The sequence below is a fragment of the Pelobates fuscus genome, chromosome 3, assembly GCF_036172605.1.
Source record: "Pelobates fuscus isolate aPelFus1 chromosome 3, aPelFus1.pri, whole genome shotgun sequence".
Lineage (NCBI taxonomy): Eukaryota > Metazoa > Chordata > Amphibia > Anura > Pelobatidae > Pelobates > Pelobates fuscus.
This window is the reverse complement of record NC_086319.1, coordinates 190,867,277-190,894,531: the sequence shown is the minus strand read 5'-3', so window position 1 is coordinate 190,894,531 and position 27,255 is coordinate 190,867,277. Positions and strand designations below refer to the sequence as shown.

Sequence of the window (27,255 nt, the reverse complement as noted above, 5' to 3'; positions counted from 1 at the left end):
ATGCTACCTGAATAGCAAGGCTTGTTAATTTTAAGTTTGGCTATTATGGTTTATGTAGGTGGAGGATGTATTTCTTGTCAGTGTTTGTCTTCCCTTTCCCTATTTGAATTATTGTATTTTGTTATACAATTGCCAATATGATTCTCCATATGGTTATGTTTTATGTATGGATTGAATGTGTCGCCATACATTTAATGTAATGCGGATAGTGCTAGTCCTGAATGTCAATAAAGCATGGTGTGCTAATTCCATTGGGAGCTGTGTGTCCTGTCTGGTTTGTTCAGCAAATGCAGTAGCAGAGTTTTTGGATCTGCTTGCTGGCGGCACTATTCTTTAGTCTGGGGGACGTATCAAGAGCCAGGCCTGAGAGTCACAAATGCATTTGTAAAGGCAGTAGTTGGAAATCAGGACAGGCAAAAGGGTCGATGCCTGCCTGGGAGAAATAGGACACCTGGAAGGCGTTCAGCTGGGGGAGATACAGCATGTCCCTGGTTTCACTGAGGATCCATGTCTGAAGTAGCACTCCTACTTTCCCTGTGGAGCATTTTTTTTTTTTTTTTTGGGTGACAGGTCCCTTTTTATTGGAGTGCCAGGCAGGTGTTCAATACGAGTAATCATTGTGACATTTATTGTTAAAATGTTGCTGATAACCTGTGGTTATAATGTTACCTCTCTAAGGCTTTGCTTGCAGAGTGGGCAGTATGGACGATGATCTAAACAACGCTCTAAACACTCCCTGCAGAACGTGTGACCACATGGCGTAGTGACTGGATCCAAAAACATCCTGGAATGTAAAAAAACATATAGATATAACATACTAATAATTACAATCTTTTAGAACAAAACTACATTTTCATGCTTATTTTACATTTACAGGTTCAGAGTGGAAATTTTTTTTACTAGCGGCATAGAATTAGAGAAAAAGATGTTAACACTAACTAGGTCTCTTCATCCAACAGAAAATGTTTGACCTTTAGTAAAAATATAGATATAGAAGCTCCCCAGAGGTGTTAAACATCTTTACAGGTTTTGATGGGAATCAGGATGTCCTACATATTGGTTATTACAATGTGATAATATGATAAAAAGTCCTACATTTAATTACTTGAACTTTCTCTGGTTGTATAACAGCCCTGATAATTGCATTAACTGTTTTTAGAGAAAGAGAAAATAGGAGAGAGAGAATTGTTTCCCTAAATGCGTCTGCAATCTACTTCATACTAAAAAGGCTGTTTATGTCAAAATGGAACTAATTAGGTTGGTTGCCTACTAAAATAAGGAGGACAAACCAACCCCACTGGAATTACCTCTAATTTAAATTCAATATAGGGTAATAAACTTTATTGAAAAGGACACACATACAAAACAAAATAAAGTAAAGTGAAAGTGCTTGTGCAACCAAACAGTTTAATGTTTAAAACAAACAGTCACTATATGAAACTGAATTCCAAGGGCTAAATATGTAACAATTAGATGTTAGACATATAAGTCATGAAATAAAGATAGGAATTTAGAAATTCATATAGAGAGTTATCATATTAGTAGCAAATAACCAGTAGACATGGATAGATGAAAATTAGCTACATAGGCTGGGAGTTAAATATATAAGAGTATATGAGAATATCAGAGGTTATTTGCTACTGATATGATAACTCACTATATGATTTTTTTAATTTCTATCTTTATTTCATGACTTATATGTCTAACATCTAATTGTATACCTTCTAATATATTTTACTTCATTCAATTATAAGACACTAGGTTTACTCCTCTCACACAGAGCCCGATCAGCAGGGGAAGGAGCAGCAGCCTGGGAGAGAAGAGGAAGCAGAGAGAAAGGTACAAAGGGGGCGGAGTCTGACCGCCAAGCTGCACGGACGCAGGGGAACGGAGCTCTGGCTAGGCAAGCAATAAACAAGGCAGAAACAACGGCTACAAAGCTCAAAAACCTCCCAGGGAGCACTACCCACGTCGGGGGTTCACTCCGGTATCGGGTGATACCCGTCCGGAGCCTGTCGGAGGTACACTAAGTAAATACTGACTGAGGCCTGCTGGAGTGGGAAGCGTGGATAAACAGCCACTCTCTACGGGACCAGATCCCCCAGAAACTGCTAAAGACTCCCTATCCTCCCCTTCCCCCCCCCCCAGACCGGTGGGGGATATCCCGGTTTCCTGCCTTACAGGAACAGCATAACCACAAACGAGCTACTTAGACTACACAACCCGCAAGCACACGGGACACGTGAGGCATACCTAAAGATGGCCTCCCAGCAAGGGAGAAAGACAAAGAACGCGGGCGGCTATATGCCCTCCCACCCCCTGGAAGCCCTAGACCGGCTGTGCCTGAGCCTCTGCATGACACTGCGGAGCAAGGGGGTACCCTATCGGCAAGCAGCTCAACTGGTGGCCGCATGGCTTCGACCTATAACCCGCCGACGCCACTACGATCTCCCATCCCGGACTTTCCAGGCGGCCGCCCGACCACGCAGACACCGAAAGCCGGCGATACGAGCAACAAAGCCACATGACCCGGGCCCACACACCCGCTCTTATCCACAGAAGTGCAAGACAGCCGGGCAGGCCCCAAGCCCCAGCACTCCACCCAAGCATACAACACAGAACCAGCAAGACTCCAAGCAACACACCAGAGTCGCAGCGGCACGCTGCTCGGCTCCACGCTCCCAAACAGCAACGACGAGCCAAGAGAACACACGGGAGAAAGTACCGCGACACCCCGCAGGCCTAAACGGAATACCCATGGGCCTCAACCTACCACCGAATGGCCAACTCTCACCTTGGCAGGAAGACCCACACAGCGCCGCTCTGGGGGACAACACCGTACCGGTGGGAATAGGCTGAAAGGTGAATGCCTACAGGTGCACAGTGCTGGACTCTAGCCGCTGCCTCACCCACCTCATGGGACAGGGCTACCGATAGCAACACCCTAAAGCCCAGACACTCGCCTTGCGCTGCTGTCATGTCTAATTTTTGTCTGCCGAGGACTCATTTTTCAGTTTATTGATTTTTTTTATTTTTTTTTTCCTATTTTAACTCATGTAATCAGGGTTAGTGTACTAACTTTGTATTTCTGTATGTAAGCCCAATACATGGTTTTAAGGCGATATAACTAGCCCTAGCTTGGATGTTATTCTAGAGTCCAAATACACTAGTCCAGGGGTAGGCAACCTACGGCACTAGTGCCATGCACGGCACTCGAGGTGTCTTTCCACGGCACTCAAGGCTGCTAGAGCCAAACAGGGTCTGGCCTATCAGGAGTCTCAGTGAAACTTCAGACATCTGCTAATACAAAGAGGTAGTGAAGGACAATCCTCAATTTATGCATTGCAGCACTTAGAGGAAGTGATCTCAGATCACTTCCTCCCAGCACTTGTGAATGGAAATCCACACTGTAGTAGAGCAGCCCACAGCTGATGTTGCAGCTCCTGTCCTTGACCTGTACCTGCCCAGGCTGGTCCCCACTGGAACCCAGGGAAGCCACCCACACTGCTAGATATACACAGACCTGCAGAATAAGCCTCCCCTCATACAAATAATACGAACAGCCCACACAAACGCAACACCACTAACAATCTACATACATGCACACAATCCCACATGCAGCCTCTCACATGCAAAACCCCAAACAGCCCCCATACACTACCTAACACACAATGTGACATATCCAACCACACACAATTCCACAAGCAGCCCTCATACACAGCCCACATTCATATGTATCATACACGATACCATAAACTACTAATGAACATATACAATATAATAGCTCATATACGCACAAATACAACGATACAAAGCAATTACAGTATAAATAACACAAGCAGAAAACGGCAGCACACACACCTCAATTTAAAAAAATAGGATTGGCAGGGCCGTTTGAAGGAATTTGGGGGCCCCAAGCAAAATGGACATGGAGGCGCCCCCCCCCCCCACCCCCCACACGCAAAGCCTACAGGAACCACAGCATAGCCATACAGTTTAAGTTCACCCACACTTTACATAAATAAAAAAGGTTTACAGTGCAAATACTGCTGTTGCATATAATGTGCATAAAATTTTAACATTTTCAACAATTGAAAATTCCCTGTGTTCTCCTCATCTCCCCTTCTCCTCACCCCCTCCCTGTGTTCTCCTCATCTCCCCTTCTCCTCACCCCCCCTCCCTGTGTTCTCCTCATCTCCCCTTCTCCTCACCCCCCTCCCTGTGTTCCCCTCATCTCCCCTTCTCCTCACCCCCTCCCTGTGTTCTCCTCATCTCCCCTTCTCCTCACCCCCCTCCCTGTGTTCTCCTCATCTCCCCTTCTCCTCACCCCCTCCCTGTGTTCTCCTCATCTCCCCTTCTCCTCACCCCCCTCCCTGTGTTCTCCTCATCTCCCCTTCTCCTCACCCCCTCCCTGTGTTCTCCTCATCTTCCCTTCTCCTCACCCCCCTCCCTGTGTTCTCCTCATCTCCCCTTCTCCACACCCCCCTCCCTGTGTTCCCCTCATCTCCCCTTCTCCTCACCCCCTCCCTGTGTTCTCCTCATCTCCCCTTCTCCTCACCCCCTCCCTGTGTTCTCCTCATTTCCCCTTCTCCTCACCCCCCTCCCTGTGTTCTCCTCATCTCCCCTTCTCCTCACCCCCCTCCCTGTGTTCTGCTCATCTCCCCTTCTCCTCACCCCCTCCCTGTGTTCTCCTCATCTCCCCTTCTCCTCACCCCCCTCCCTGTGTTCTCCTCATCTCCCCTTCTCCTCACCCCCTCCCTGTGTTCTCCTCATCTCCCCTTCTCCTCACCCCCTCCCTGTTTTCTCCTCATCTCCCCTTCTCCTCACCCCCTCCGTGTTCTCCTCATCTCCCCTTCTCCTCACCCCCTCCCTGTGTTCTCCTCATCTCCCCTTCTCCTCACCCCCTCCCTGTGTTCTCCTCATCTCCCCGTCTCCTCACCCCCTCCCTGTGTTCTCCTCATCTCCCCTTCTCCTCACCCCCCTCCCTGTGTTCTCCTCATCTCCCCTTCTCCTCACCCCCTCCCTGTGTTCTCCTCATCTCCCCTTCTCCTCACCCCCCTCCCTGTGTTCTCCTCATCTCCCCTTCTCCTCACCCCCTCCCTGTGTTCTCCTCATCTCCCCTTCTCCTCACCCCCTCCCTGTGTTCTCCTCATCTCCCCTTCTCCTCACCCCTCCCTGTTTTCTCCTCATCTCCCCTTCTCCTCACCCCCTCCCTGTTTTCTCCTCATCTCCCCTTCTCCTCACCCCCTCCCTGTGTTCTCCTCATCTCCCCTTCTCCTCACCCCCTCCCTGTGTTCTCCTCATCTCCCCTTCTCCTCACCCCCCTCCCTGTGTTCTCCTCATCTCCCCGTCTCCTCACCCCCTCCCTGTGTTCTCCTCATCTCCCCTTCTCCTCACCCCCTTCCCTGTGTTCACCTCATCTCCCCTTCTCCTCACCCCCTCCCTGTGTTCTCCTCATCTCCCCTTCTCCTCACCCCCTCACTGTGTTCTCCTCATCTCCCCTTCTCCTCACCCCCCTCCCTGTGTTCTCCTCATCTCCCCTTCTCCTCACCCCCTCCCTGTGTTTTCCTCATCTCCCCTTCTCCTCACCCCCCCGTGTTCTCCTCATCTCCCCTTCTCCTCACCCCCCTCCCTGTGTTCTCCTCATCTCCCCTTCTCCTCACCCCCCTCCCTGTGTTCTCCTCATCTCCCCTTCTCCTCACCCCCCTCCCTGTGTTCTCCTCATCTCCCCTTCTCCTCACCCCCCTCCCTGTGTTCTCCTCATCTCCCCGTCTCCTCACCCCCTCCCTGTGTTCTCCTCATCTCCCCTTCTCCTCACCCCCTTCCCTGTGTTCACCTCATCTCCCCTTCTCCTCACCCCCTCACTGTGTTCTCCTCATCTCCCCTTCTCCTCACCCCCCTCCCTGTGTTCTCCTCATCTCCCCTTCTCCTCACCCCCTCCCTGTGTTTTCCTCATCTCCCCTTCTCCTCACCCCCCGTGTTCTCCTAATCTCCCCTTCTCCTCACCTCCCCCCTCCCTGTGTTCTCCTCATCTCCTCACCTCCCTGTATTCTTCTTGCCCCTCCCCCCTCCCTGTGTTCTTCCTACTCCTTCCCCCCTCCCTATGTTCTTCTTACTGCCCCATGTTCTTCTTACTCCTCCCCTCCCTATGTTCTTCTTACTACTCCCCCCTATGTTCTTCTTACTACTCTCCCCCCTCCCCATGTTCTTCTTACTCCCCTCCCTATGTCCTTCTTACTCCCCTCCCACCCTCCCTGTGTCCTTCTTACTCCCCTCCCACCATCCCTGTGTCCTTCTTACTTCCCTCCCACCATCCCTGTGTCCTTCTTACTCCCCACCCACCATCCCTGTGTACTTCTTATTCCCCTCCCCCTGTGTCCTTCTTACTCCCCTCCCCATGTCCTTTTTACTCCCCTCCCCATGTCCTTTTTACTCCCCTCCCCATGTCCTTCTTACTCCCCTGCCTATGTTCTTTTTACTCCCCCCCTCCCTCCCTATGTTCTTCTCACCTCCCCTTCCCTGTAGCGTGGCCGAGCTCAGGGTGCACTTCCTGTCAGTCCAGCCGGGAACAGGAAACTGAATCTTCTGTACCGCGTGGTACCCGGCCGGACAGGAGGAAGAGGAGCTCGGCCACGCTACAGGGAAGGGGAGGTGACGAGAGAGGCAGTGCTGCAGCCGCCTGAGGCTCTCTATAGAGCAGTCAGGCGGCTGCAGCCTTATAGGAAGCGCCGGCCCTGCTTGGGGGCCCAGGCCAGCTCGTGGCCCCAAGCAATTGCTTGGTTAGCTTGCCTGGTAGCGACGGGCCTGAGGATCGGCACGCTACGGGACATCACAATCCTATATCGGCACAGTGCTGCTAAAAGGTTGCCTACCCCTGCACTAGTCTGTTCATATAACTAGCGATATACAGCCTGTCAGAGTAGTGAATACTAATTAATGCTTAAGCAGTTCTATTTCTAGCGAGGTGTTACCTATTTTGCCTGATCCTCACAAGTTTTGCGTTATACAATCAACCACTTTACAGCCACCTTGGCAGCAGAGCTTGTCTAGTTTAAGCTTTATACCCGATTCGTTCTGTTATAATTTCAAGCATATAGTCTATCTTATTAAGCATGCGTATACCTATAAAGCAAATTATAATACAACATATACTGAAGCATATCTCTTTAACACATAAAAACGTGCAAGTGTTTTCTCATGTCATGACACTGTATGGAATTGTTTATCTACATTGAGCTTGTAGAAGCTGTCGTGGCAATGCAAGCCTGTATGTTAATCCTTTGTTGCACACCAAAATAAAGAATTTAAAAAATATATATATATAAGACACTACAGACATTTGTCTGTTACCTTGTGTCTATTTGATCTGAAGATAACCAAAAAGTATTTTAAATAGAAGTGTAAACTCCTGTGTGGGGTATAACTACTTGTAATATAAGTTATTTTGATTTGATCTATTTGATCTGGAGGTTGCATCTAATTGTTACATTTTTAGCCTTTGGAATTTAGTTTCATATAGTGACTGTGGTGCATATCTAGTAGTTTCTTTTTAAACATTATTCTGTTTGGTTGCACAAGCACTTTCACTTTACTTTATTTTGTTTTGTATGTGTGTCCTTTTCAATAAAGTTTATTAAACTATATTGAATTTAAATTAGAGGTAATTCCTGTGGGGTCGGTTTGTCCTCCTAATTTTAGGAGGCAACCAACCTCATTAGTTCTTAGTAATTGTATCTCTGTAACCCTCTTTAAGCTCTTAGGCTCGGATTTTCCCCCTACCTTCTGTAGTTTCTTCTTTTCAATATGTCAAAATGGATCCCTCTAAACAATAAAATACTGATAAACTTGCATCGTAATTCACGATGAACGTCGAACATTTGGAGATATATATATAGACTTAAATGTAGCAAAATATTAAAGGAACAACATTAGCACCATTGCCACTAAAGCATGCTTTATGGTGCCAGGTGTGCCCTGACACCTCTTCTCAATGTAATAATCAAACCACTTTTGAAAAAATAGCCGGAAGCTTCTAGACAGGAGACTTCATTAGTTCTCTTAGTTTAGACCTGCAGTGAAGGGCTAGCACCTTGGCTGAGAACATATTCTGATTACTCTCAGCATATGAGCTCAGCTATGCTTCCACTCTCTTATATATAGTGGAAGCATGGAGCAGTGCCCAGAGAACCCCAGATAAGATGACAAACCTTCTACAACTGTTTGACTTTTTATCGTGGTGGGCTAAAGCATTCCCGTCATCATTGCCACCACAATGCCCTGAGGTGGTTATGATGCTTTGAGTGTACTCTTAATGGCTTTCAAAGGGTAGCTCAGTTAATTACAGAAAATGTACATAAACATTTTTGTTGACTTTTATCTCGCATATATCAGCTAAAAAGTTAATTTGACTGACTGTTGTTAAAGGACCACTATAGGCACCCAGACCACTTCAGCTCAATGAAGTGGTCTGGGTGCCAGGTCCATCTAGGATTAACCCTGCCTGCTGTAAACATAGCAGTTTCAGAGAAACAAGTTTTTTTTCCAGGCACTATAGTGGTCCTTGAATCAGTACTCATTTGTGTATTTGGATTGTATCTAAGAACCTCATGATTCAGAATTGAAACCTTATGGACATAAACAAAGGTGCAGTGTCAGAAATAATTATGAGAACCAACGGTTCTGCCAATTTAATTGTAAGCGCAGAAACACAAGGTACTTATTCATAGGACCGCAAAAACGCAGAGCAAATAATACTAGATGTGCTCATTGCCCAAAGGCACGCAATCAGTTTCTCATGAAACTGTTGTTAATTCCTCATAAACCTAAGGACAATATAATAACATAAATAAATTGTGTAGCCCCGTTGTAAGACTAGCGCATTAGCCACAATTTAAAGGTACATTCCACTGCCCAAATGCAAAATAAACAAAAATCACTGTTTAGTAGATATACCCCAATGAAAACATACTTGCATTTAATTAGGCATTTATTCATTGGGATGATATCTATAAACAGTTTACAAAATCTGCAGTTCTCTTATCACTTTGCAATTCCTCCCATTCAAGCCCTGCCCAGACTTTCTGTGGCTGTCCAATCACAGACTTCCCAATGTAGCTCAATGAGTAGTTTTTGCAAGGCAGGTGCTCTGGGCAATTTCTGCTACTTCTGTTGATTACTTCACTGAGCTAACCAAACCAGTAAGTAACAGAACCTGTTGTCTGCGTAAAAGCCAAGGGGTGTAATGAGGTTAATTTATAAAAAGTCTATTTTCTATTGAATTTGGCACTTTTTGCAAAATGAAAAATAGGACACACTCCTCACACAATGCTTTTCAGCAAGCTAAAGTGTTTTAGGGGTCTGGATTGTCCCTTTAACTGCGACCCCAGTCCTTGGCCAATTGGAGAAAAAAAACACTGAATCTGTTTATGAGATCCACAAAGTCCCCAGCTCTGCTCGTAACACATCCACTTGGAAATCACTCTGCTATAAATCAGAGCCTCAGTCAGAATAACGTGATATTTTTGACTGAAATAAACTGCTAAGGTTAAATCAGGGTTTGATGGCCATTCTTTTGTGTCGCTGTTTGAGGTGTGAGACGGCCTTATGCTACTAGAAGGTTTAATGGTACGACAAAAAAAGAAAAATGAGATCTGGTTCATTTGAGAAGGGCACTTTCTCTGCGGTTTTGGCCTTTCTATGGTTTCCAACTGTGTTTCTTGCAACAATGAAGCCGTTTTCTGTTTCTAGTTTCCAGGGAAACATTCCAGTCTTTCCAAATCCCACTGAATATGTCTCTAAATAAACTCAAAAGCTGTCATGCTGCTTTATACCAACAGCTGTAACTGCAGAGCACATAGAGCCATGCCATAATGACTTCAAAATATCAACCCATTAAGAAATTCACCATGTAAGGCCTCCAGGTTTTTGCTCTTTTAACACTAAGATTGCCATTGATTGATTTTTGCTTATGGTTCTGAATCGTTTCTACATAAGAAAATTGCGATGATTTGGTGATTAACCCCTTAAAGACCAATGAGAGCCTATGTCATCTTAACAATATGGTATTTAAATATTGTATTCCACTGAAAGTGGCTAACAGGTGCCGATGATAAATATACTCGTCTCTAAATGATTAACAGCTTGCTGAAGTGGTTATGGGGAAAGAACACTCTCTGTGAAAAATTTCAGTGTGAAAGTTTTTGAATAAACTGCAATACCAAACATCTTCTGGGTCGTTAGGTGACATTTGTGTGCCTGACACTGGACATCCTAACACCAGTGGCGTACATACTCCCATCAGGCTGAGCCACCACTGGACCCCAGGGAAATTCACAAAAGGTAGGAAACATTTTGTGTATGTGTGAGTGTGTGTCTGTGTCTCTGCATGTGTGTCTGTGTCTCTGCATGTGTGTGTGTCTCTGCATGTGTGTCTGTGTCTCTGCATGTGTGTGTGTGTGTATCTGTATGTGTGTCTGTATGTTTGTGTGTGTGTGTGTGTCTGTGTCTCTGTATGTGTGTGTCTGTATCTCTGTATGTGTGTGTGTATCTGTATGTATGTGTGCCTGTGTGTATGTGTGGTTTAAAGGGTGTGAGTGTATACAGGCTTGCATTGTGTGTGTGAAGGGTGCAGTGTGTGTGTGTGTGTGTGAGAGGTGCAGTGTGTGTATTGGGGGCATTGCGTGAGAGGTACAGTGTGTGTATGGATAGGCAATGTATGTGTATGGGAGCAGTATGTGTGTATGGGAGCAGGGAGTGTGCATGGTGGACAGTGTGTGTATATGGAGGGGCAATGTATGTATATGGAGAAGTATGTGTGTATGGGGTGCAGTGTGTGTGTGAGGGGTACAGTGTTGTGTATGGAGTGGCAATGTATGTGTATGGGGGCAGTGTGTGTGTGTGTATGGAGGGGCAATGTATGTATATAAGGGACAGTGTGTGTGTGTGTATATGGAGAGGCAATGTGTGTATGGAGGGACAATGTGTGTATGGAGGGTCAGTATATGTGTATGGAGAGTCAGTATGTGTATGATGGGCAGTGTGTGTGTGGGGGGGGCAATGTGTGTATGGAGTGGCAATGTATGCATATGGTGGCAGTGAGGTGTACAGTGTATGTGTATGGGAGGCAGTGTTGTGTATTGAGGTGTACAGTGTGAGGTGTACAGTGTATGTATATGGGAGGCAGTGTTGTGTATTGAGGTGCAATGTTTGTATATGGGAATCAGTGTGTGTGTGTGTGTGTGTGTGTGTGCGTATGGAGGGCAGTATGTGTGTATTGGGGAAGGGCAGATTAATAAATATTTACTTTTTTTTTTACAATTATTTTCATATCCTCTCCCTTCTTACCATTGCCGGGGCAGGTGGGGCTGGTGGTCTAGTGGAGAAGCCCTGGTGTTCCAAGTGGTGAGAGTGAACTCTAGCAGCTCCTGAAGCTAGAGTTCACTCTCGCAAGATTCAGAGCGTTGCGATGGTAACCACGGCAATGCTCCAAGCTCGTGAAAGGAGAACCCGGCAGAACTGCAGGTTAGAGCTCCCCCGGGTCCTCTCTCCTTCCCCTGCTGGCTGCAGCATTTCAGTGCTAGCAAGCCAATGAGGGAAATCTCTGTTTTCCCCGCCGGTCCTACAAAGCAGGGGGGGGGGGGGGAGGGGGGGAGGTTAGGATGGGGGGAAAGGATGGTTCGAGAATCACAACCTGAATGTTGATGAGCAAAAAAGTGAATAAAAACATAATAAATATATACTGATATTCCTCAAAGCCCACTTTTTAGTGCACCAACATTAGCGTTGGTATTTAAAGAGCTATTTGCTTGTACACTTTTTTTCACACCAACATTTGTGTTGTGATTTAAAGGCATATTAATAGACATGTCCATTTAAACAGTCTTTGCAATTTATGCATATGTGGAAATTTGCACCATGTTTTGTGTGTCACAAGATATTGTATGCTTTGTACTTATTGATTGCACTTTAAAGAGACATACGGTACATTTTTACTTCACTCATCTAATAAGGTTATACAGTTATAAGTGCTTTTTTCACTTCTTATTGTTGTTGATTTTACATATCAAAGAATGTTTGCCTTTTAATAATCCATTAATAATTACTTTAGAACATGGTATGCCAAATGTAGATATTTAGCTGTTACAAAGCTGGTAAAAAAATAAATCACAGGAGTTGCAGTTCTACAAAAGCTGGGATCTACCTTATAAATGATGATGCTGGTGTATAAATGGAAGACACATTATGTTTGTTAATCCCCTCAGGGGTAGACTGAGGCAAATGTAATGTTTATTGCGAAAGTTCTGACATACAGTTGATTCTGAAGACATTATTCTTGATGGAATTGATTCTGAAATATTTTGGGTATTTGTTAATTAAGATTTAGTGCACTTATTCAAGACTGGAGGACTGGTGAATAAGATTAATTTAAAATGTCACACCCTTTTAGTCAAGACTTAACTATAAAATAAAAAATTACTTGGTTTGTTAATCTGTTGATTTAATTGGATGCCAACCTATCAATCTCTTCTCTCCATTTTCATTTTGTTTAACTGTTGTTATATTGCACTTTAAAAGCATTGCTTATTAATTAAAAACTGGCAGTTCTTGAAGTGTAACTTTGAATATAAAGTATTTTAGCATGTGAGATTGGTGACAAGTTTAAGCACTGAACACATCACATCAAAACCATTCTCCTAGACTAGATAATAAGGGCAAAGGGAATTTACTGCAAAAAGTTTAATGTTTTGATACAAAATGCCTTTAAGTACGCACCTAATACAAAGAGAGCATTCAACATCCGATACACTTAGCAGGTCCTGCAGTGATAGGGCGGACTGGACTGGATCTACTTCCTCTGTATCTGTGAAAATAGCATCAGAGATCAAAGCATATAATGTCATCTGTATTGTCACAGTAACTGTATTATTAAATATAATTAGCACACAAAAAGAGTTATGAACAAAGGGCAATAACATGGTTCTAAAAGTAAAGCAGTCACCTTGTAAACCAATGGAATTCTACTGTACCTCAAGAATGTTTTATTAGAACTTTTACATAAATGCAGGATACATAGAGATATAAGAAACACTCTCAATAGCAGGAATTTGTTGCTGTGGTAATTAAATGCCCCAAATAATTATCTGAGAGCTGCACATATAAATTGAGTCTAAAGTGAAGAATAGCACCACAAAGGCCTCTTAAGGGGACGTGTATCACGTTGAGTCTACGGTCTCATTCAAATTAACTTCAAATGAGACAGTTGCCTCACTTACCAAGCTGAATAAGGCAGATACATTTTTTTTCATATTTACCGGTTTCTTCTTTCTTATGTTTCTACATCCACTCCTGGGGGAACCAGGGCTGGATTAACATAGGGGCTGATGGAGCTGCAGCCAGGGCCGGACTGGCCCACCGGGATACCGGGAAATTTCCCGGTGGGCCGCGGCACCGGGGGGGCTGGAGGGAGAGATGGAGCCCTGCTGCACAAGAATATTGCGGCCGCCGGCCGCATGTCAGTGCCGCCGGGTGGCCGGTCCGGCTGCACACTCTGAGGTGATTACTCACCTTGCGGCCAGCGGCCCCATCTCCTGTGCTGACAGCTATGATGCTATCAGTATCAGTGAGTGTGCCGGGCGGCCGCCTAAGCGATGCAGCAGCACACTCACTGATACTGACAGCATCATAGCTGTCAGCACAGGAGGACTGAGGGAGGGGGCGGAGCTAACTACCAAGCTCCCTCGCGGTTCCCATAATTCCCAGCATCTACACATCATAGAGTAGGGATTACTCTATGATGTGTAGATGCTGGGAATTATGGGAACCGCGAGGGAGCTTGGTAGTTAGCTCCGCCCCCTCCCTCAGTCCTCCTGTAAAAAGGTCAGAAGGGGAAGGAGGGGGGACAAATAGAGAGGAGGGGGGGCAAATAGAGAGGAGGGGGGGGCAAATAGAGAGGAGGGGGGGGCAAATAGAGGGGAATGGGGGGGACAAAGAGGGGAAAGGGGGAGGCAAATAGAGGGGAGGGGGGGCAAATAGAGGAGAGGGGGGCAGATAGGGGGGAGGGGGGAAGTCAAATAGAGGGGAAGGGGGAGAGGCAAATAGAGGGGAAGGGGGGCAAATAGAGGGGAAGGGGGGGCAAATAGAGAGGAGGGGGACAAATAGAGAGGAGGGGGACAAATAGAGAGGAGGGGGGGCAAATAGAGGGGAATGGGGGGACAAAGAGGGGAAGGGGGGAGGCAAATAGAGGGGAAGGGGGGGCAAATAGAGGGGAAGGAGGGGGACAAATAGAGGGGAAGGAGGGGGACAAATAGAGGGGAAGGGGGGAGAGAAATAGAGGGGAAGGAGGGGGACAAATAGAGGGGAAGGGGGGACAAATAGAGGGGAAGGTGGGGCAAATAGAGGGGAAGGGGGAGGCAAATAGAGGGGAAGGGGGAGGCAAATAGAGGGGAAGGGGGAGGCAAATAGAGGGGATGGGGGAGACAAATAGAGGGGAAGGGGGGCAAATAGAGGGGAAGGGGGGATAAATAGAGGGGAAGGGGGGATAAATAGAGGGGAAGGGGGGATAAATAGAGGGGAAGGGGGGAAATAGAGGGAAAACAACTAGAGGGGAAGGGGAGAGACAAATAGAGGGGTAATAGAAACACAGGGGAAGGGGCAAATAGAGGGGAGGGGGGCAAATAGAGGGGAGGGGGGAGACAAATAGAGGGGAAGGGGGAGAGACAAATAGAGGGGAAGGGGGGCAAATAGAGGGGAAGGGGGAGGCAAATAGAGGGGAAGGGGGGAGACAAATAGAGGGGGAAGGGTGAGCAAATAAAGGGGAATGGGGGAGGCAAATAGAGGGGAAGGGGGGGAGACAAATAGAGGGGATGGGGGAGACAAATAGAGGGGAAGGGGGGGCAAATAAAGACGAAGGGGGGCAAATAATAGAGGGGAAGGAGGGGGACAAATAGAGGGGAAGGGGGAGAGAAATAGAGGGGAAGGGGGGAGAGAAATAGAGGGGAGGGGGGGCAAATAGAGGGGAAGGGCGGGAGACAAATAGCGGGGAAGGGGAGAGACAAATAGAGGGGTAATAGAAACACAGGGGAAGGGGGGACACAGAGACTGAGGGGTAATAGAAAGACATCAGGTTGGGGGACGATGACAAAGAGACAGAGGGGTAATAGAGAGACAGGGGATGGGGGGACAAAGAGGGGTAATAGAGACAGAGGGGTAATAGAGAGACATAGGGGTTGGGGGGACAAAGAGAGGGGTATTAGAGAGACACAGGAGAAGGGGGGACACAGAGACATATGGGGTAATAGAGAGACACAGGGAGGAGATGGGGAAGAGAGACACACTGAAGGTTTGTTGGGGGGACAAAGAGACATACAGATGGGAAGGGGAACAAAGTGACACAAGATTTGTAGGAGGCAACGCTGGGCTGGGGAAAAAGAGACAGAGAGTGGCTGTGAGAAGAGAAAGAGGCACACAGAGTCTGGCGTTAGAAAGAGACACACAGATGAGATTTGGAAGGGGAGAAAGAGACAAAGTGGCTGGGGCTAAGAACAACACAAAAGGGGCTGGGGGAAAGAGAAATACAGAGGCTGGAGAAGGGTAAAAAGAAACAAACAGGGACTGGGATGAAGTAAAAGATGCACAAGGGTTGCTGTAAGAGGGAAAAAAAAGGAGACAATTGGAGACAAGATACACTAAACAAGGTAAAGGTAATAGACGTAAATTGATGTGATCCTGACAGTAATACACACACACACACACACACATATATATATATATATATATATATATATATATGCATGTATATTGATGTGTGTATTAGTAACATATAATTAAGCCTATAATATTTACACATATAGTAATATACATTTATATATGCATAATACACACATAAATGTCATATATGTGTGTATGTGTGTATGTGTGTAATAAGCACATATTGGCCCTGTCTTGTTGCTAGATGCATACTCATGCACAATAACATATTCAAAGTGAAGAACGCACCCATAGAACTTCAAAATTAACCAAATCACTTCATTTTTTTTAGTTGTGCAACTGCAGACATTCAGCATTTCAGTATCATTACTAAAATGTCCTTAATAGGCCAAAGTAGTTGTACTGAAACATTGATTACATGCAAATGTACGTCTACTTAAAATAAAGGCGCTCTTTTGTTTATTTTGAAGCCCTATATGCGTTCCTTCGTTGGAGTAAGAGTTTTCAATTTTAAGTTATTTTTTCACCCTCTATATCAGCACACTATGCTGGCGCGACGCATTATTGGGCTGGTATAGAATTTTTTTCCAGGGCTGATTTTAGTTCCCAGTCCGGCCCTGGCTGCAGCTCCAGGCCCAGGCCCATGTAATGGGCTCATTTAATTAAAATTACTCTTGGGTTTGCCACCTGACTGGTATTTTACCCGCACAGCTGGTATTTGGGGCTGCCTGGCAGTGCTGGTATTGCAGTAATACCAGCAATACAAATGCAGATATTTTTCTCAGTATAAATGGAGATTACTCTGCAATACCAGCACCAGCCAGTAGGGGGTCACTGTGTGTGGAGAGAGGCAGGGATAGGAAGTTACAGCGTATCCCTCACATCCCTCCATGCCTCTCTAATCACTGATCCGTGGGGGAGCAGCTACACAGCACAGAGAGTTCAGACAGCATATCCCAGTCTGCAGACAGACAACAGCTCAGGGAAGTGAAGGATTGGGGGGGGGGAAAGGCAGCAGGGAAACATGGGGACACTGAGATACTAGGGGACACTGAGACACTTGGGGACACTGAGACACTAGGGGACACTGAGACATAGGGACACAGTGTCTCCGTCTCCTGGTGTCCCCATGTATCCCAGCCAATGTCCCTAGAGTCTCATTGTCCTCATGTGTCCCAGTGTCCCCAAATATCTGTCTCCCAGCCAGTGTGCCTAGTGTCTCAATGTCCCCATGTCTCCCAGTGTCCCAAAATGTTTCAGTGTCCCCATGTATCCCAGCCAATGTCCCTAGTGTCTCAGTGTCTCCACAGCACCCAGTGTCCCCTAGTCTCCCAATGTATGTGTCCCCATGTCTCTCAGTGTCCCTAGCGTCTCAGTGGCCCCAAATATATTTTTCCCAGTGTCCATATGTCTCCCAGCCAGTGTCCCTAGTGTCTCAGTGTCCCCATGTCTTCCAGTGTCCCCATGTCTGGGTCCACAAGTGCCCCCATGTCTCACAGTGTCCCCATGTCTCCCAGTGTCTGTGTCCCCATGTCTCTGTGTCCCCATGTCTCTGTGTCCCCATGTCTCTGTGTCCCCATGTCTCCCAGTGTCTCCATGTCTCTCAGTGTCCCCATGTCTGTATCCACAAATGCCCCCATGTGTCTCAGTGTCCCCTGGTGTCTCACTGTGTGCACATGTCTCACTGTGTCCACATGTCTCTCAGTGTCCCCTAGTATCCTAGTGACAAGGGAAACAGGGAGAAATGAGGACACTGAGACACTGGAAGACTAGGGGACTGGGCGTCCAATTCTTTGGACAGACATGCCCCCTTTTTGGGCATGCTCGCCCCTTTTGGCAGTTCTGGTCACATGATTCGCATCAGTGGCCCATCCCTTTACCCCACCCATTGACTTCCTGCTTCACTGGACACTGCTGTTAGGGGGTATGGATTTACTTAGAGAGAGATTAGCATAGAGTATGTGTATTCTTATAGCTGCATCCTTTGAGTTTCCCTCCAACACCATCTCCACCAGATACATGACACTTGGGAGGTATGACTGTTTTAGTGTTTTTGGTCAATAAGATTCTGTAATTAGGCCCCATCATAATTGTCAGCACCAGGCCAACTGGGCTCTTAATCTGGCCCTGGGTTGGGGGGGGGAGGGGGGGGGGGGGACTCTGATCTAACCAATCAGTGTCCTATCCTCAGGAATGCTGGAAAAGTGCTTTGGGCATTTCTTACACATTTACACATGTGCAGTTGGAAGATCTCTTTACATTGCAACATCAGAATGTTGGGAGAAGGGAGGGAGTATGAGCAGAGTGATTTATGCAGAGCAGGCTCTGGTGTCCGATTTATCTGTCCTGCTGTTGCACAATGATGCCTTTTTCTGTCATTAGTGGACTGGTCTAAAACTGAGATAGATAGGTAAGAACTTGGATCTACAAGCTTAGGAAACTTCCATAGCTGAGAGGTGTGACCCAAAATGCAATCTGACCAAGTTTAGAGTAAGTTTATAGACATTCATTATATTCCTTTATTTTGATTTGTATATTTGTTTAAAAGTGTTAGCTTTCTTGTTTAAAAAAGTATTTAGCAAGTGATGTATATCTCATTAGGGTGCACATAGAATGTGACCACAGGATCAGCACTGGTGGCAAATTAAACATTTCGTGCTAACATACTTGATGGACCATGATATTATCAGGTAACCTGTCTCAGGCAATTTCTATACACATAAAGCACTGTACAGAGAAAGGCAGCAGACAGATAGAAGTAACCTCACTTGATAATATGACATTGGTCAAACAAGAAGGAGAAAGAGTATAACTGAGGCAACTGATATTGATTATAATATAGAGAAAATGGGTCACGGGGGACTAATATGTAAAATTTGTAGAAGACATAAAAGCCCTGATAAATGGGGCCTTGGTTATTCCTAATTACTGCAGTTGATTTGGAACTTTTGGTTTAAAAAAATTCCATTACTGTTCTAGCATAAATATATATTTAGGAAATAAACGAAACAGGTGCAGACTTGAAATTTTATTTTTGTTTTCAAACCAGCATGTCAAAAAGCATTTATTTGATCAATTTTATATATAAAACAGTCAACTTTACACATATGTTGGCCAATGAAACTAATTGCTGTATGACCACCTGCATAAATCATTTGGGGGGCTGCACATCATGTTGCCCTTTCCATTCCCATTAAAGGTACACTATGGGCCCCTAAACCACTTTAGCTTGCTGAAGTCCTTTAAGTGTAAAGAGTGTGCCCTCTTTATTCTTTTTTCAAAAAGTGCAGATTTCAATAGAAGTTGGCATTTTATAAATTAACCGTGTTACATTCCCCTAGCTGTCAGCAGACAAGATAGCTGCAGTTTTTGTTTTCATTTAGATATACCCCAATAAAAATGCATAATTAGATGCATGAATGTTTTTATTTGTTGTATATCTATTATACAGTGATTTATTTATTTTAATTTGGGCAGCGGTGTTTCCCTTGAATTGCATTGCGGGATGAGAATGGCTGTGGGAGTAAATTTCAAGCCATGCTAGTAGCATTGAGTACACCCACATATGTTTAAGTAGTTCATTTTTTTTTTTTTAGGAAAGGAGTGATACTGATTACTAAGTACATTTTATTTATTTTATTTACAGAAACCCTAATTAAATAAAAGAAAGTATAAAAAAAATAAAAATGTTTTATAAATAAATAAATAGAGCACTTAAAAAAGTATTAGGGTTTCTGTAAATTAGGAATGTAGACTAGAGTCATATAGAGACATGTCGGTGATGAGGCGTCCCTTGATTTCAAAAAGTCTTACTAAAAAGTCAATTTATAATTAACTTGCCAAATTAAGACAAACATTTTTTTAAAAGCATTTTGTCTAAATGTTGCTAATTTGTTGTCAAACATCACATTCATCACTCTTTGAGAATATACTCGGTATTGTACTGTATGCCAGGGAGACCTATTAGCATTAAATTATTTAATTTAATCATACAATAATATATGTTAAATTAATATATTCAGGATATATGATGGTTAAGTGGTCCGAAGATCTATTGGTTTGTAATTGTTTCGAGAATCAAACAATTTAGATGACTGAAAAGCCAATCTGCCCTAAAAAGACTTTAGCATCTCAGTACTACTAGCACACTGTTGCACAGAAAAAAATGAAAAATGCAGTTTGTGTCTCTACAGTGTAACAATAATGCTGTCAAGTCATAGTTGAATGAAGTTAAAGATGTTGTATACAAACACAATATATCCTTATTTCTGATAGTTTCGTATTTTACTACGGACCTTTCAACTTGAAATGTTGACATGATCTGTCATTATCTGTGGGACTAAGGCCCTCTGTATCCATCTTGTGAATTTGGCTCAAAGATGTCAAATCATTTGTTGTCATAAGACATTGAGAATTTTGCTCCTCATCAGAGGCACCTTCAAGCTACAAAACAAAAAGGGTAAACAAAAATATAAACATTTTTACACAATGCTATTATTTGCAAATTATTAATATGTTCATTGATAAGTAAATATTTTTTTTTTTAAAAATCACAATCACATTAACTGTTGGAATATTATACAAATGATGAAATCACCTTAAAGGGACACTATAGCCACCAGAAACACTGCAGCTTAATGTATTTGTTCGAGTGAGTATGCTCAGTCCCGGCAAGCATTTTGCAGTAATAACTGTCCTATCATAGAAAAGGCAAGGTTTACATTAAAGCTCAGGGATGCCTCCACTGGCCACTCCTCACAGTGTGCAGCACTGACGTTCAGCGTCTCCTCACTCTGCATGGGGACGCTAAACATTCCGCTAAACATAAGGAGATGCGAATTGGCCTGACCGGTGTTTGGCCTCCTTGGCAATCTCAGCCAATCCAATACTTTTCCTCTGGGAAAGTAAAGTATTGGATTGGCTGAGATCATCAATTCTGGCCAAACTATGGAGAGCTGGAAATAAGATAAGTTTAAACCCGTTTTAAGGGGGCAAAGGGGGTGGGGGTAAGCCACCTAAATTGTGGTTTTAACACTATAGGGTCAGGAATACAAGGTATTCCTTTAATGTACACTTTTCCAACAATGCTTTCTATTCAGCTACTCTGGTCTTAAATTTTAAATTCACCTTGAATTCTCACTTTAGCGAATAACCCTGTGAGACTGTTCTCTGGGTCAGTGGCATCAAAGAAGGAATTTTAATTAACCACCCTCCATTCTAACTTTGTCCATCACACTTCCTTTTTCCCTGAAACTTAAGAGAGACCAAGCCTCAGCTTTACACATGTTCAGTTTGTGACACCACAACAACTGCACACAGCTCAGTACAATGAACTGAATATGCTGATAGCAGCTGTAGTATGGTTGCTATCAGCTCATGCAGATTTTCACTCATCCTATGTGATCCGTTAAATTGCATCTGCATCTAGCCCCTGCATGACTGGTATTAATGGGATAAGAAAAGTTCCGTAGACCAAAATAGAGGCTCCTTAATGCAGTCAATTATATACATTTCCCTTTAAATAGTCACAGATACAGAATACAAGATGTTGGTGAGGCGGTAAACACAACATATTCTATCACCTGCATATTCAAGATAATTATGTTTTTTAAACCTCAGTCATGTAGACACAAGTGCATGATATCTACTGCAATTGTCTATAAGCACAATGACAGCGGATCCAGGGGCCTTTGTGTTTCTACTATATCAATAGTACAAAATGATCTTCTGTTTCTATTTTCCCCCAAGCTGAACGAGAGTTAAGAGACTGAGATGTCAAAAGAATACGTGAGTGGATTTTCACATTAAATGTCACCAATAAATATCTGTTCTGAGAAGGAAAATGGTTTGGTGACATGTATTAAAATATATTTACTTCTCAAATACGAGGAATGATTTGGTGTTTGATAGATTTTCCTGATACATACCTGCCACATTCAATTTAAAATCACATTTAGTGTGGTAGTCATGTTAAAGGTCATGACATCTTTCAGAATATTTAACAAAATATATATTTGCATTATAATATTTTTTTTAAACAAAACATATGTAAAGGGAAACTCCAGTGCCAGGAAAACAATCTGTTTTCCTGCCACTGCAGGTCCCCTCTTCCTACCACCCCCCAATCCCCGGTTGCTGAAGGGGTGAAAAGCCCTTCAGTAACTTACCAGAGGCAGCGACAATGTCCCACGTCGCTGCTTCTTCCTCCGCGCTGCTCCTCCCTCTGATTGCGTCGGCCGGTGGGCGAGACTCCACCGGCCGGGGAGACCTAATTCGCATGTGCAGCAATGCCGCGCATGCGCATTAGCGCTCCCCATAGGAAAGCATTGAAAATGCATTTCAATGCTTTCATATGGGAAAATGAGCGATGCTGGAGGTCCTCACACAGCGTGAGGACGTCCAGCAACGCTCTAGCACAGGTTTCCTGTGCTAGAAACCAGGAAGTGCCCTCTAGTGGCTGTCTAGTAGACAGCCACTAGAGGTGGAGTTAACCCTGCAAGGTAAATATTGCAGTTTATAAAAAACTGCAATAATTACACTTGCAGGGTTAAGAGTAGTGGGAGTTGGCACCCAGACCACTCCAATGGGCAGAAAAGGGTCTGGGTGCCTGGAGTGTCACTTTAAGAGATAAATGACAATTTTAAAAGCTTCATACAGTAATAAAGAATTCCACTTTAAATGAACAAAACATTTAAACGATTTCCTTGTATATTGAAATAAACAAACATTGTCAATACAAAGTAATATATTTCAGTGAGTATGGTAGAGCTATTATACCCCAATGATTAAAGGAATACTGCAAGCGCCATATCTGCTACACTATAACTTCTATAGCTGTTACGGTGCCAGGAGTGTCCACGTGCCCCGCCCCCCAACTATAAATTTGACTGATGTCTGCTGGGTACAACTTCCTGTCTCCGCTGCAGCTGGAATCTCAGAGGTGTCTGTCAGTGTATGTCTGTCAGGCATGCGTGTGCCAATGAGTGTGTATTAAAGAGCATTGCATTACATCTCTTCAATGTGCAAGCAGAAATGCTAGCAACTGCATAGATTTTAGTTTAAAGCTCTTTTGGTCCTTCCCCTGCCTGTCAATGAAATGTTCAACGTTAGATCTTTGAGCCAGTGGCATACAGGGTCTAATGCTATAGTGACAGCCAGTTCCATTGCTCCCTGTCACTGGATTATTGGATGCCCTGACGCTAGTGTGCTGACAGTGAGGTCAGCATGTTAGACTCAGCATGGGGGTTTGCAATGCTAGGGGAATGGACCCCAAGCAGGCCAAATTACTTTACACTCACACACATCTAAACCCCATATACACTTACACTCAGCCAGCCACACACATACACACTTCAACAACTCCCCACATACAGTTGTGATCAAAAGTGTGTATACCCTTGGAGAATCGGTAATATATGTACCTTTTTTTTTTTAAATCAAAAAACACATGAGTGAGCAGGCAAAATACATTTATTTTATTTCTTATGGGATTTATATTCAATTGTAGGTTATAACAGAATGGCGCAATCATAAAACAAAACATGACAGAGAAAAAAAATGAATTAACCTGTGTTCAAAAGTCAGCATACCCTTAGTTCTTATTACTGTATATTGCCCCCTTTAGCATCAATGACAGTGTGTAGTCTTTCGTAATAGTTGTCTATGAGGCCCCTACTTTTTGCAGGTGGTATCGCTGCCCATTTGTCTTGGCAAAATGCCTCCAAGTCATGCAAAGTCTCTGGTAGTCTTGCATGAACCGCACGTTTGAGATCTCCCCGGAGTGACTCCATGATATTAAGGTAAGGAGACAATGATGGTCACTCCAGAACCTTTGCCTTTTTTCTGCTGTAACCACTGGAGAGTCAATGTGGCCTTGTGCTTAGGGTGATTGTCATGCTGGAAAGTCCAAGAGCGTCCCATGCGCAGCCTTCGAGCAGAATAATGCAAATTGTCTGCGAGTAATTTCTGATAACATGCTGCATTCATCTTGCCATCAATTTTCACAAGATTCCCCGTGCCTTTAGCACTCACACCCACCCAAAACATCAGTGAGCCACCACCATGATTCAATGTGAGGATGCTATTCTTTTTTTTTAGGTGTTATTGACCACTCTTCAAACATAGCTCTTATGATTGTGACCATATAGCTCTATTTTGTGCTCATCACTACAAATTACAGTGTGCAAGAATCTGTAAGACGTGTCAAAGTGTTGTCGGGCATGTTCTAACCGGGCTTTTTTGTGGCATTGGTGCAGTAAAGGCTTCTTTCTGGCAACTCCACTATGCAGCTCATTTTTGTTCAAGTATAGTCGTATTCTGCTCCTTGAACTAACCACACCATCGTTTTCCATAGCAGCCTGTATTTCTCCTGAGGTTACCTGTGGGTTTTTCTTTGTATCCCAAACAATTCTTCTGGCAGTTGTGGCTGAAATCTTTCTTGGTCTACCGGAACTTGGCTTGGTATCAAGAGATCCCCGAATTTTCAACTTCTCAATAAGTGATTGAACAGTACTGACTAGCATTTTGAAGGCGTTGGCTATCTTTTTATATCATTTTCCATCCTTATAAAGTTCCATTACCTTTTTACGCAGGTCTTTTGACCATTCTTTTCTGCTCCCCATGGCTCAGTAACTAGCAACTCAGTAACTAGCCTGCTCAGTGCATCCACATGAGAGCTAGCAAACTCATTGACTATTTATACACAGACACTAATTGTAATTTAAAAAGCAACAAGTGTGAGAAATTAACCTTTAATTGACATTTTAAACTTGTGTGTCTGTAACAAGGGCAAACATTTCTGGGTATGTGTCAGGGTACCTGAGGCCTCTACCTCTAAGGGAGGTAGAGACTTGGTGGTGTATCCGTCCAGGCGAGCTGTTTCCTCCGTTCCTCGCGGTTCATCCAGTCACTTAAACACCGGCCGCGAGGAATCCACGTCCTTTTCTAGCAGGACGCTCAATACGTGACGTCATAACGCTAGCACGAGCAATCTGTCACTCAAGTGTCCGATATCCAATCGGTACTTGTCAGAGGCGTGATTTCCATCCAGAACCAGGGTATTTAAGCTTACTCCTTACTTCAGCTCATTGCCCTGTCGTGGTTCTAGCTTGTCTAGTCACTCAGTGCTCTGGTATTCTAGTTTGCTCTTTTGGTTTTGACTCGGCTCGTTGTACTACCCTGTTTCTCTGTTATCCCTTGTCCCGGCTTGTCTCTCGCTTATCTGTCTTCTCGTTCCCTCGACCTCGGCTTGTCTCTGACTATTCTTTACTCTCGGTACGTTAGTCCGGCCATTCTAAGGCCCGGTATACGTACCTTTCCACTCTTTGTACTCTGCGTGTTGGATCCCTGTCCCGATCCTGACATTACGACAGGGCCAATGGATCCTGCAGGTACAAACAGTCAGCTTGGTTCTTCGGATCCCAGGTTTGACGCCATGGAACATAGGATGGATCAGATGGCTTTGGCACTACAGGCACTTTTGTCTCGTGCTAGTAATCCACCTGAGGAGACACGTACTCCTTCTATCTCTCCTGCAGTCTCAGGTCTAGAGGTAGCCACTGTAGGTGCTTCTTCCCGTATTACCCCACCAGTACGTTATGGCGGGTCACCGGAGAAGTGTCGTGGCTTTCTAAACCAGATTAGCATCCATTTCGAATTACAACCCCGCTCTTATCCTACAGATAGAGCAAAGGTTGGATTTATTATTACCCTGCTCATTGAAAAAGCTTTGAGATGGGCCAATCCTTTATGGGAGAATGATAATCCACTAGTCTATAATTATAATGCCTTTGTAGCTGCGTTTAGAAGAACTTTTGACCCTCCTGGCAGAAAGGTCAATGCAGCTAGATTAATGTTGCGCCTTAAACAGGACAATCGAACACTTGTGGATTATGCACTAGAGTTCAGATCCTTGGCGGCAGAAGTTAAGTGGAACGAACAGGCTTATATAGATGTGTTTCTGAATGGGTTATCAGATGTAATTCTTGACGAGGTCGCTACTAGAGAACTTCCTGAAAATTTGGAGGATTTAATTTCTTTTATATCTCGTATTGATGAACGCTTAAGAGAGAGGCAGAACACTCGAGATAGGACTCGTAGACCCTCCTTTAAACTAGCGCCTACCTTTCAAATCTCTGAGTTCGAAGACTTACGTATTCCTGAACCTATGCAGATAGGCAGTACTCATCTCACTGAAAGGGAGAGACAGTACAGGAGAAGGGAGGGTTTATGTATGTATTGTGGAGTCAGGGGTCATTTACGCCTAAATTGTCCCAATCGTTCGGGAAACGCTCGCACCTAAGTTCCTCTAGAGGACAGGCCTTGGGTGTTTCTACTTTGTCCTCTATTCACAACTACAAGGAGCTCAGGCTTGTGTTACCCGTTTCTTTAAAGTGGGAGAAGGGAGTAGTTAAGACTATGGCACTAATCGATTCTGGAGCTGCTGAGAGCTTTATAGATCAGGGTTTTGCTGCCAAGCATGCTATTCCATCCCAGTTAAAAGAGACACCTCTGGCTGTCGAGGCCATCGATGGTAGACCGTTACTTGAGCCTGTTATTTTTCATGAGACCATACCGATTAACTTGACTGTTGGCATCCTGCATAAAGAGGATATATCCTTAATGCTCATTTCTTCTCCGTCTGTTCCCATAGTCCTGGGGTACTCCTGGCTGAGGAGACACAACCCTATTATTAATTGGGAATCAGGGGAGATAGTTTCGTGGGGAGAGAATTGTCAAGAAAAATGCTTGCGGAAGGTCTTACCTCTTGGATTAACTAATACATCGAATACCTCTGACAATCCTACAGAGACACAAATTCCGCCTCAGTATCTAGATTTAAAGGCAGTATTTGACAAAAAGAAAGCCGATACCTTACCCCCACACAGGTCCTTTGATTGCAAAATTAACCTACTCCCTGGTACCATGCCTCCCAGAGGTCATGTATACCCATTATCTATAAAGGAAAACTCAGTCCTAGAGGAATATATTCACGAGAATTTAGACAAGGGATTCATCAGGAGGTCCTCCTCCCCTGCCGGGGCTGGATTTTTTTTTGTTAAAAAGAAAGATGGTTCTTTGAGACCTTGTATTGATTATCGAGGCTTGAATAAGATAACCATTAAAAATGCCTACCCGATTCCCTTGATCACCGAACTCTTCGATCGTTTGAAGGGCTCTACAATTTTCACCAAGTTAGACCTCAGAGGGGCATATAACTTGGTGAGAATCCAGCAGGGACATGAGTGGATGACGGCATTCAATACTCGATATGGCCACTATGAATATACTGTCATGCCTTTTGGGTTATGCAATGCGCCAGCGGTATTCCAAGATCTGATTAATGAGGTTCTTAGGGAATTTCAGCAAGAGTGCGTCATTGTATACCTAGATGATATACTCATTCATTCTAGTGACATTGAGATTCATCACAAGCAAGTCAGGAGGGTTTTGCACAAGCTTCTCCAGCATGGCTTGTACTGCAAGTTGGAGAAATGTAGCTTTGATCAAACCCAGGTAACCTTTCTCGGCTATGTGATCTCTGGGGAGGGA

The 27,255-nt window shown here is 44.4% G+C and overlaps 1 protein-coding gene across 1 annotated transcript in view; it reads right to left on the bottom strand.

The window, feature by feature from the left end:
• Positions 1-27,255, bottom strand: part of LOC134602698 (LON peptidase N-terminal domain and RING finger protein 1-like) — a 78,334-nt gene that overhangs the window by 20,277 nt on the left and 30,802 nt on the right. The window contains exons 5-7 of the mRNA XM_063447849.1: positions 20,001-20,148; positions 12,772-12,859; positions 670-784 (exon numbers count right to left, since the gene is read on the bottom strand). Coding sequence (XP_063303919.1) covers positions 670-784; positions 12,772-12,859; positions 20,001-20,148 — 351 coding nt within the window. The remainder of the gene's footprint in view (positions 1-669; positions 785-12,771; positions 12,860-20,000; positions 20,149-27,255) is intronic.